Source organism: Mobula hypostoma, unplaced genomic scaffold (genome assembly GCF_963921235.1).
Source record: "Mobula hypostoma unplaced genomic scaffold, sMobHyp1.1 scaffold_66, whole genome shotgun sequence".
Taxonomy (NCBI): domain Eukaryota; kingdom Metazoa; phylum Chordata; class Chondrichthyes; order Myliobatiformes; family Myliobatidae; genus Mobula; species Mobula hypostoma.
Window position 1 is genome coordinate 289,998 of NW_026948201.1, and position 11,863 is coordinate 301,860.

The window sequence follows — 11,863 nt, forward strand, 5'->3', positions numbered from 1 at the left end:
GGGATCTTATTGAAACATATAAGATTATTAAGGGATTGGACACGCTGCAGGCAGGAAGCATGTTCCCGCTGATGGGTGAGTCCAGAACCAGAGGCCACAGTTTAAGAATAAGGGGTCGGCCATTTAGAACGGAGTTGAGGAAAAACTTTTTCACCCAGAGAGTGTTGGATATGTGGAATGCTCTGCCCCAGAAGGCTGTGGAGGCCAAGTCGCTGGATGTTTTCAAGAAAGAGATGGATAGAGCTCTTAAAGATAGTGGAATCAAAGGTTATGGGGATAAGGCAGGAACTGGATACTGATTGTGGGTGATCAGCCGTGATCACAATGAATGGTGGTGCTGGCTCGAAGGGGCCGAATGGCCTACTCCTGCACCTATTCTCTATTGTCTACCTGCCAGCCTAGTCATCATATGGGAGCCCAAACACGGAAGGATGAACCCTGGGCGCCCTCCCAAGCCTATGGTCAACACACTCCCAGAAGACAGCGGTGTGGCTGGTGTAGATGAACTGAACACGCTGATGAGGGAGAATCCGTCATCGTGCCTGACGCCGGCCCCCTAGGCCTGAGCCGACGTAGTAGCTTTGCAATTGTTTGATTTATTTATTACTATATTTTATTTTGTTCTCTTCTGGATGATGTATTGCATTGAACTGCTGCTGGGGCTGAGTTAACAAGTTTCATGACGCGTGCCGGTGACGATAAACCTGATTCTGATTCGGGGAGGGGGGGGTTTGAGAGACTGTTCGGGTGACACGCAGCTGTTCAGGGGAAGGAGGGAGAGGAACGTTGTGTCGGCGGATGGGATTTAGTTGAATTCAGCATGGCGTTCCAGCACAGGGATGGTGGGACGAGGGGGCCTGTGCCATTCCATGCTCTGACAGTGTTGTCTCTTCCCGCCCTCTGTCCAACTCTCCTTCCACCCTCTAACCCCACTACACCTCCTTTCCAAAACACCTTCCTCCTCCTCCAAACCGCCATCCCCCCTTCGACCGCGCCCCTCGTCCCCCCCGATCCCCCTCGCGCGCTCTCCCACCCCCCTCACGCGCTCTCCCACCCCCCCTCGCGCCCTCTTCCCACACCCCTCTCTGTCTCTCCCTCCCCCTTCGCTCTCGGACCCTCCTCCCCTCTGCCTTTTTCCCTCCACACAGCCTCTCAGAGAACCAGTCGCTGTTGAAGATGCCTCCCTGGGTGAACGTCTGGCTGCTGGGCGCCATCTGTCTCTCCATGGCTCTGCACTTCCTCATTCTCTACGTCGACCCCCTCCCGGTGAGTGTGACCTCTCGCCCCGACTTGTCTCCGTCCCTCTCTCTCCCAATTTCCCCGCTCACGGATGCTCTCTCTCCCTCATTTCCTCACTCCCTGATTTTTCTCCATCCCCCCTCCCCAGCCCCTCTTCCCCATCCCCCTCCCCTCCCCCCCCTTTCTCCCCTTAGACCATAAGACCATAAGATATAGGAGCAGAAGTCGGCCATTTGGCCCATCAAGTCTGCCCCGCCATTTAATCATGGGCTGATCCAATTCTTCCAGTCTACCCCACTCCCCTGCCTTCACCCCATATCCTTTGATCCCCTGGCTAATCAAGAACCTATCTGTCTCTGCCTTAAATACACCCAATGACTTGGCCTCCGCTGCCTCCCGTGGCAAAAAATTCCATAGATTTACCACCATCTGACTAAAGTAATTTCTCCGCATCTCTGTTCTAAATGGATGTCCTTCAATCCTGAAGTCTTGCCCTCTTGTCCTAGACTCCCCTACCACTGGAAATAACCTTGCTATGTCTAATCTGTTCAGGCCTGTTAACATTCAGAATGTTTCCATGAGAACCCCCCTCATTCTCCTGAACTCCAGGGATACAGCCCGAGAGCTGACAGACATTCCTCATACGGTAACCCTCTCATTCCTGGAATCATTCTTGTGAATCTTCTTTGAACCCTCTCCAGTGTCAGTATATCCTTTCCAAAATAAGGAGCCCAAAACTGCACACAATACTCCAAGTGTGGTCTCACGAGTGCCTTATAGAGCCTCAACATCACATCCCTGCTCTTATATTCTATACCTCCAGAAATGAATGCCAACATTGCATTCGCCTTCTTCTCCACCGACTCATCCTGGAAGTTAATCTTTAGGGTTTCCTGCACAAGGACTCCCAAGTCCCTTTGCATCTCTGCATTTTGAATTCTCTCCCCATCTAAATAATAGTCTGCCTGTTTATTTCTTCCACCAAAGTGCAGGACCATACGCTTTCCAACATTGTATTTCATTTGCCACTTCTTTGCCCATTCCCCTAAACTATCCAAGTCTCTCTACAGGCTCTCTGTTTCCTCAACACTACCCGCTCCTCCACCTATCTTTGTATCATCTGCAAATTTAGCCACAAATCCATTAATCCCATAGTCCAAACCATTGACATACATCGTAAAAAGCAGTGGTCCCAACACCGACCCCTGTGGAACTCCACTGGTAACCGGCAGCCAGCTGGAATAGGATCCCTTTATTCCCACTTTCTGTTTTCTGCCGACCAGCCAATGCTCCACCCATGTCAGTAACTTCCCTGTAATTCCATGGGCTCTTATCTTGCTAAGCAGCCCCATATGCGGCACCTTGTCAAAGGCCTTCTGAAAATCCAAGTACACCACATCTACTGCATCTCTTTTGTCTACTCTGCTTGTAATTTCCCCAGAAAATTGCAGTAGGTTAGTCAGGCAGGATTTTCCTTTCAGGAAACCATGCTGGCTTTGGCTCTATCTTGTCATGTGCCTCCAGGTACTCCGTAATCTCATCCCTAACAATCGATTCCAACAACTTCCCAACCACTGATGTCAGGCTAACAGGTCTATAGTTTCCTTTCTGGTGCCTCCCACTTCTTAAGTAGCGGAGTAACATTTGCAATTTTCCACTCACCCGGTACAATGCCAGAATCTATCGATTCTTGAAAGATCATCGTTAATGCCTCCGCAATCTCTCCAGCTACTTCCTTCCGAACCCAAGGGTGCATTCCATCTGGTCCAGGAGATTTATCCACCCTCAGACCATTAAGCTTCCTGAGCACCTTCTCAGTCGTAATTTTCACTGCACAAACTTCCCTGACACTCTCGAATGTCCATTATACTGCAGATGTCTTACACTGTGAAGTCTGATGCAAAATACACATTCAGTTCCTCTGCCTTCTCTGCATCTGTCATTACAATATCTCCAGTGTCATTTTCTATTGGTCCTAAATCTACCCTGAACTCTCTTTTACCCTTTATATACTTAAAAAAGCTTTTAGTATCTTCTTTGATATTAGTCGCCAGCTTCCTATCTTTTCCTTACTAATGACCTTCTTAGTTTCCTTCTGCAAGTTTTTAAAAGCTTCCCAATCCTCTATCTTGCCACTGGCTTTGACTTCCTTGTATGCCCTCTCTTTTGCTTTTACTTTGGCTCTGACTTCACTTGTCAGTCGTGGTAGTGTCCTCCTTCCATTCGAAAATTTCTTCTTATTTGGAATAAGGTACGAAGGTAAACTAGCCAAAAATATAAAGGAGGATAGTAAAAGCTTCTTTAGGTATGTGAAAAGGAAAAAAATAGTTAAGACCAAAATTGGGCCCTTGAAGACGGAAGCGGGTGAATTTATTCTGGGGAACAAGGAAATGGCAGACGAGTTGAACAGGTACTTTGGATCTGTCTTCACTAGGGAAGACACAAACAATCTCCCAGATGTAATAGTGGCCAAAGGACCTAGGGTAATGGATGAACTGAAGGAAATTTATATTAGGCAGGAAATGGTGTTGGGTCTGAAGGCTGATAAGTCCCCGGGACCTGATGGTCTGCATCCCAGGGTACTTAAGGAGGTGGCTTTAGAAATCGTGGACCCATTGGTAATCATTTTCCAATGTTCTCTAGATCCAGGATCAGTTCCTGTGGATTGGAGGGTGGCTAATGTTGTCCCTCTCTTCAAGAAGGGAGGAAGAGAGAAAACAGGGAATTATAGACCGGTTAGCCTGACGTCGGTGGTGGGAAAGATGCTGGCGTCAATTATAAAAGATGAAATTACGACACTCCTGGACAGTAGTAACAGGATTGGTCCGAGGGCATGGATTTACAAAGGGGAAATCGTGCTTAATCTTCTGGAATTTTTTGAGGATGTAACTATGAAAATGGACAAGGGAGAGCCAATGGATGTAGTGTACCTGGACTTTCAGAAAGCCTTTCATAAAGTCCCACATAGGAGATTAGTGGGCAAAATTAGGGCACATGGTATTGGGGGCAGAGTACTGACATGGATTGAAAATTGGCTGGCTGACAGAAAACAGAGTAGCGATTAACGGGTCCCTTTCGGAATGGCGGGCGGTGACCAGTGGGGTACCGCAGGGTTCAGTGCTGGGACCGCAGCCGTTTACAATATATATTAATGATTTAGATGAGGGAATTAAAAGTAACATCAGCAAATTTGCTGATGACACAAAGCTGGGTGGCAGTGTGAAATGTGAGGAGGATGTTATGAGAATGCAGGGTGACTTGGACAGGCTGGGTGAGTGGGCAGATGCAGTTTAATGTGGATAAATGTGAGGGTATCCACGTTGGTGGTAAGAACGGGAAGGCAGATTATTATCTAAATGGAGTCAAGTTAGGAAAAGGGGAAGCACAACGAGATCTAGGTGATCTTGTACATCAGTTACTGAAAGCAAGCATGCAGGTACAGCAGGCAGTGAAGAAAGCTAATGGCATGCTGGCCTTCATAACAAGGGGAATTGACTATAGGAGCAAAGAGGTCCTTCTGCAGCTGTACAGGGCCCTGGTGAGACCACACCTGGAGTACTGTGTGCAGTTTTGGTCTCCAAATTTGAGGAAGGACATTCTTGCTATTGAGGGAGTGCAGTGTAGGTTCACAAGGTTAATTCCCGGGATGGCGGGACTGTCATATATCTAAAGATTGGAGCGACTGGGCTTGTATACTCTGGAATGTAGAAGGCTGAGAGGGGATCTTATTGAAACATAATAAGATTATTAAGGGATTGGTCACGCTGGAGGCAGGAAGCATGTTCCCGCTGATGGATGAGTCCAGAACCAGAGGCCACAATTTAAGAATAAGGGGTTGGCCATTCAGAACGGAGTTGAGGTAAAACTTTTTCACCCAGAGAGTGGTGGATATATGGAATGCTCTGCCCCAGAAGGCAGTGGAGGACAAGTCTCTGGATGCTTTCAAGAACGAGATGGATAGAGCTCTTAAAGATAGTGGAATCAAAGGTTATGGGGATAAGGCAGGAACTGGATACTGATTGTGGATGATCAGCCGTGATCACAGTGAATGGCGGTGCTGGCTCGAAGGGCCGAATGGCCTCCTCCTGCACCTATTGTCTAATATATCTGTCTCGCACTTCCCTCATTTTTTGCAGAAACTCCAGCCATTTCTGCTCTGCTGTCCTTCCCGCTACTGTCCCTTTCCAGTCAACTTTGGCCAGTTCCCCTCTCATGCAATTGTAATTTCCTCTATCATACTGAAATACCGACACATTGGATTTTATTTTTTCCCTCTCAAGTTTCAAAGTGAACTCGATCATATTGTGATCACTGTTCCCTAAGGGTTCCTTAACCTTAAGCTCCCTTATCACCTCCGGATCATTGCACAACACCCAATCCAGTACAGCCGATCCCCTAGTGGACTCAACAACAAGCTATTCTGAAAAGCCATCCCTTAGACATTCTACAAACTCTCTCTCTTGAGGTTTTCCCAATCCACTTTCATGTTAAAATCCCCAGCGATTATCATGACTTTGCCTTTCTGACACGCCTTTTCCATCTCCCGCTGTCATTTGTAATCCACATCCTGGCTGTTATTTGGAGGCCTGTATAAACTGCCATTAGGGTCCTTTACACTTGTCATTTCTTAACTCAACCCATAAAGACTCTACACCTTCCAATCCTTTGTCATCCCTTTCTACTGATTTAATATCTTTTATACACGGGGCCACACCACCCCCTCTGCCTACTAACCTATCTTTCCGATACACCGTGTATCCTTGGACGTTCAGCTCCCAATGGCAGCTATCCTTTAGCCAAGTTTCAGAGATGGCCACAACGTCATATTTGCCAGTCTGTAGCTGACTTTCAAGATCGTCCATTTAATTCCTTATGCTGCGTGCATTCAAATATAACACTTTCAGTCTAGTATTTGTTGCTTTCTGTTTTAACTGTAGCACACCTGCATGGCCCTGTAACTCATCCCACTGGCTGTGATTATGCCTCATCTCCTGCCTGTCCTTCCTATCATCTCTGTTGCACACTATCTTTGATTTATTTCTGTTTTCCCCTTCTGGTTTTTACCCCCCCTGCCAAATTAGTTTAAAACTTCTCTAACAGCTCTATTAAACCTGCCTGCTAGGATGTTGGACCCCTTTGGGTTCAGGCGTAACCCGTCCTTTTTTGTACAGGTCATCTATGTCAATGATCTGGATGATAATGTGGTAAACTGGATCAGCAGATTTGCTGATGATACAAAGATTGGAGGTGTAGTGGACAGTGAGGAAGGTTTTCAGAGCTTGCAGAGGGATTTGGACCAGCTGGAAAAATGGCAGATGGAGTTTAATACAGACAAGTGTGAGGTATTGCACTTTGGAAGGACAAACCAAGGTAGAACATACAGGGTTAATGGTAAGGCACTGAGGAGTGCAGTAGAACAGAGGGATCTGGGAATACAGATAAAAAATTCCCTAAAAGTGTAGTCACAGGTAGATAGGGTCGTAAAGAGAGCTTTTGGTACATTGGCCTTTATTAATGGAAGTATTGCGTATAAGAGCTGGAATGTTATGATGAGGTTGTATAAGGCATTGGTGAGGCCGAATCTGGAGTATTGTGTTCAGTTTTGGTCACCAAATTACAGGAAGGATATAAATAAGGTTGAAAGAATGCAGAGAAGGTTTACAAGGATGTTGCCGGGACTTGAGAAACTCAGTTACAGAGAAAGGTTGAATAGGTTAGGACTTTATTCCCTGGAGCGTAGAAGAATGAGGGGAGATTTGATAGAGGTATATAAAATTATGATGGGTATTGATAGAGTGAATGCAAGCAGGCTTTTTCCACTGAGGCAAGGGGAGAAAAAAACCAGAGGACATGGGTTAAGGGTGAGGGGGGCAAAGTTTAAAGGGAACATTAGGGGGGGCTTCTTCACACACGAGAGTGGTGGGAGTATGGAATGAGCTGCCAGACGAGGTGGTAAATGCGGGTTCTTTTGTAACATTTAAGAATAAATTGGACAGATACATGGATGGGAGGTGTATGGAGGGATATGGTCCGTGTGCAGGTCAGTGGGACTAGGCAGAAAATGGTTCGGCACAGCCAAGAAGGGCCCAAAGGCCTGTTTCTGTGCTGTAGTTTTTCTATGGTTTCTGGGTCGTACCTCCCCTAGAAGAGGAACCCGAAGCCCTGCCCCCTACTGCAGACTCTGAGACGCGCATTAACATGCCTGATCACACTATTCTCACGCTCGCTAGCACGTGGCACAGGCGGCAATCCTGAGATCACCACCCTGGAGGTCCTGCTTCTCCAGTTCCTACCCAACTCCCCGAATTCTCTCTCCAGGGCCTCCTCCCTTTTCCCACCTCTGTCACTGGTACCAACGTGTACCGAGACTTCTGGCTGTTCACCCTCTCCCTTCAGAATACTCTGCACCCGATCCGAGACATCCCGTGGGAGACCACACAACCATGCGGGTATCTCTATCGGGCTGACAGAACCTCCTGTCCGTTCCCCTCGCTATGGGATCCCCTGTGAATACTGCATTCCTCATCATCTTCTCTTCCTTTTGCACCACGGAACCAGGCTCAGTATCAGAGACCCGATCGCCGTGGTCGTCCTCTGTCAGGTCACCCCCCCTCAACAGAATCCAAAACGAGATAACGGTTACTCAGGGGGATGGCCACGGGGTGCTCTCTACTATCTGAGCTCTTTCCCTTCCCTGACTGTCACCCACCCGTCTAACTCCTGCAGATTTCGGGGGGACTAACTCCCTGTAGCCCCGCTCTCCCTCCTGCTCACTCCCCCTGATAAGCGGTAGGTCACCGAGCCGCAGCTCCAGATCCCTCGCACGGTCTCTCCTCTCAGGAGCTGCATCTCGTACACCAGGCGCAGGCGTGGCCATCCGGGAGACTGGGAGATCGCCCGGGACCCCCACATCCGACACCCAGAGCAAAGCACTCACCCTGCGGATGTGATCGCTGTTCCCCAGGAAATGAACTCCACTTACCCACTTACCACGCAGAACCCCGAATGAGCCAAAGCCCGACCACTCTGACTCAGACCACCCCTCCTCTTCCCCTCCCCTACCCCTTCCCCTCCTTCCGTTTTCTCCTGTGTTCTTTCCCTCTCCCCTCCTCCTCGTTCACCCTCTCCCCTCTCCCTCATTCCCTCCGTCCTCTCCCCTGTTCCCCCCTCCCTCGCTCCCCACCGTTCCCCCCTCCTACCCCCCCTTCCGTTTTCTCCTGTGTTCTTTTCCTCTCTCCTCTCCCTTGTTCCCCCTCCTCCTCGTTCACCCTCTCCCCTCTCCCTTGTTTCCCCTCCCCTCTCCCTTGTTTCCCCTCCCCTCTCCCTTGTTTCCCCTCCCCTCTCCCTTGTTTCCCCTCCCCTCTCCCTTGTTTCCCCTCCCCTCTCCCTTGTTTCCCCTCCCCTCTCCCTTGTTTCCCCTCCCCTCTCCCTCGTTCCCCCCTCCCCTCTCCCTCGTTTCCCCCTCTCCCTCGTTTCCCCTCCCTCATTTCCCCCTCCCTCGTTCCCCTTCTCCCCTCCCTCATTCCCCTTCTCCCCTCCCTCGTTCCCCCTCATTCCCTCACCCTCCCCTCATTCTCTCCCCTTTCCCTCGTTCCCCCTCTCCCTCCCCCTCCCTCGTTTCTCCTCTCTCATTCCCTCCCCCGTTTCCCCCCTCTCATTCCCTCCCCGTTTCCCCTTCCCTCATTCTCTCCCCCTCTCCTGTTCCTCCTCTCCCCCTCCATTTCCCCTCTCCCCCTCCCTCGTTCCCCCTCTCCCTTGCCTTGTTTCCCCTCTCCCTCATCCCCCGACCCTCTCCCTCGTTCCCCCACTCTCCCTCGTTCCCCCCTCATTCCCTCCCCCTCCCCTCATTCTCTCCCCTTTCCCTCGTTCCCCCTCCCTCATTCCCCTTTCCCTCATTCCCTCTCCCTCCCCCTCGTTCCCTCTCTCCCTCCCCCTCCCTCGTTTCCCCTCTCTCTCATTCCCTCCCCCGTTTCCCCCAACCTTCTCCCTCATTCCCTCCCCCTCTCCCCTCCCTCGTTCCTCCTCTCCCCCTCCATTTCCCCCTCCCCCTCCATTTCCCCTCTCCCCCTCCCCCTCGTTCCCCCGACCCTCCCCCTCTCCCTCGTTCCCCCTCTCCCCCTCCCTCGTTCCCCCTCTCCCTTGCCTTGTTTCCCCTCTCCCTCGTCCCCGACCCTCTCCCTCATTCCCCCACTCTCCCTCGTTCCCCCCTCATTCCCTCCTCCTCGTTCCTCTCCCTCGTTCCCCCTCCCTTGTTCCCGCCTCTCCCTCATTCCCTGCACCTCGTTTCCCCCCTCCCTCGTCACGCCTCTCTCGTCCCTCTCCCCTCTCCCTCGTTTCCCCTCTCCCCGCCTCGTTTCCCCTCTCATTCTCTCCCCCTCTCCCCACCTCGTTTCCCCTCTCCCTCGATCCCTCTCCCTCACCCTCGTTCCCTTTTTCTCCCTCCCCTCCCTCATTCCCCCCTCCCCTGTTCCCCCTCGCTCCCTCTCCCTTCTTCCCCCCTCATCCCCTCCCCTTTGCCTCGTTCCTCCTCTCCCTCGTTCCCCCCTCCCCTCCCGCATTCCCCCTTTCCCCTGCCTCGTTTCCCCCCTCGTTCCCTTGCTCCCCCTCTCCCTCCCCCTCCCTTGATCCCTCCCCCCTCTCCCTCATTCCCCCCTCCCCTGCCTCGTTTCCCCCCTCGTTCCCTTGCTCCCCCTCTCCCTCAGTCCCTCCCCCTCCCTTGATCCCTCCCCCCTCTCCCTCATTCCCCCCTCCCCCTGCGTTCCCCCTTTCCCCTGCCTCGTTTCCCCCCTCGTTCCCTTGCTCCCCCTCTCCCTCATTCCCTCCCCCTCCCTTGATCCCTCCCCCTCTCCCTCATTCCCCCCTCCCCCTGCGTTCCCCCTTTCCCCTGCCTCATTTCCCCCCTCGTTCCCTTGCTCCCCCTCTCCCCTGCCTTGCTCCCCTTCTCCCTCTCCCTCATTCCCCCTCCCCCTGCGTTCCCCCTCTCCCCGTATCCGCTCCCCCGTTCCCCCCTCCCTCGTTGACTCTCTCCGTCTCCCTCTCCCACAGCTCATCTTCCAGACCCGGCCGCTGCGGCCGGTCCAGTGGGCCGTGGTGCTGAAACTGAGCCTGCCGGTCATCCTGCTGGACGAGACGCTGAAGCTGGCCGCGCGCCAGGCCCAGGAGGTGCCCGCGGGCGGTGCTGGGGGCTCCAAGCTGTGCCTGCTGTCCTGGCTGGAGGGCGTCTCCTGGGGCTTCCTGCTGGTGGCTGTGCCCTTAGTTCTCTGGCTGTATAGCGTGGACACCAACATCGCCAACACCCTGTGGTCCTGAGGCCGGGGGGCAGGGGAGAGAGCGAGAGGGAGGGAGGGAGACTCTCGGAGACCTCCGACAGCCCCTACCCAGGGAGGAGGGAGCAGTCCATCACTTCCAGCCGTCTCTGAAGGGTAAAGGGGTTGTCCACAGACGCACAGGGACACAGACACACAGAGACAGACGCACAGGGACACAGGGACACAGACACACAGGGACAGACACACAGAGACAGACGCACAGGGACACAGGGACACAGACACACAGGGACAGACACACAGGGACAGACGCACAGAGACACAGACACACAGAGACAGACGCACAGGGACACAGACACACAGAGACACAGACACACAGAGACAGACGCACAGGGACAGACGCACACACACACAGAGACAGACGCACACACACACAGAGACACAGACACACAGAGACAGACACACAGGGACAGACGCACAGGGACAGACACACAGGGACACAGACACACAGGGACAGACGCACAGACACACAGAGACAGACACACAGGGACAGACGCACAGGGACACAGACACACAGGGACAGACGCACAGACACACAGAGACAGACACACAGGGACAGACGCACAGACACACAGACACACAGGGACAGACGCACAGGGACACAGACACACAGGGACAGACGCACACACACACAGACACACAGGGACACAGAGACACAGACACACAGGGACACAGACACACAGGGACACAGAGACACAGACACACAGGGACACAGACACACAGGGACAGACGCACACACACACACGATAACAATTCAGTGTCATTAACTGTGGGCCAGTCGTCCTGCTCCCAGGCCATGCTGTACTCAGTACATTCTCTCGTGCCTCTCCCTCACACAAAACGGGGATGGGCATCGGAGAGGAGCCCTCAGAAAGCTGAGGCAGGAAGTATAACCCCCCCAATCCATTCACCCCTGGGTTTGAGAGAGGGGGGTTGGAATTAGCCTCGTTCCCCTGCTCCCTCCTGGTTCCCACTCTCTGCTTCCCATTCCCTCGGTTTCCTCTCCCCCTCCCAGCCTCCCCCTCCCTCACAGCCTCCTCACTCCCTCCGGTTCCCCCTCGCAGCCTCCCCCTCCCTCACGGCCTCCTCACTCCCTCCGGTTCCCCCTCACGGCCTCCTCACTCCCTCCGGTTCTACCTCGCAGCCTCCCCCTCCCTCATGGCCTCCTCACTCCCTCCGGTTCCCCCTCCCTCACGGCCTCCTCACTCCCTCCGGTTCTACCTTGCGGTCTCCCCCTCCCTCACGGCCTCCTCACTCCCTCTGGTTCCCCCTCACAGCCTCCCCCTCTCTCCCTCACG

The 11,863-nt window shown here is 52.7% G+C and overlaps 1 protein-coding gene across 1 annotated transcript in view; it reads left to right on the forward strand.

The window, feature by feature from the left end:
- The window catches only part of LOC134341803 (sarcoplasmic/endoplasmic reticulum calcium ATPase 2-like), a 117,232-nt gene extending 105,369 nt beyond the window's left edge, over positions 1-11,863 (forward strand). Inside the window, exons 19-20 of the mRNA XM_063039736.1 lie at positions 1,149-1,266; positions 10,285-11,863. Of these exons, the coding sequence (XP_062895806.1) occupies positions 1,149-1,266; positions 10,285-10,548 (382 nt within the window). The 3' untranslated portion in view covers positions 10,549-11,863. The remainder of the gene's footprint in view (positions 1-1,148; positions 1,267-10,284) is intronic.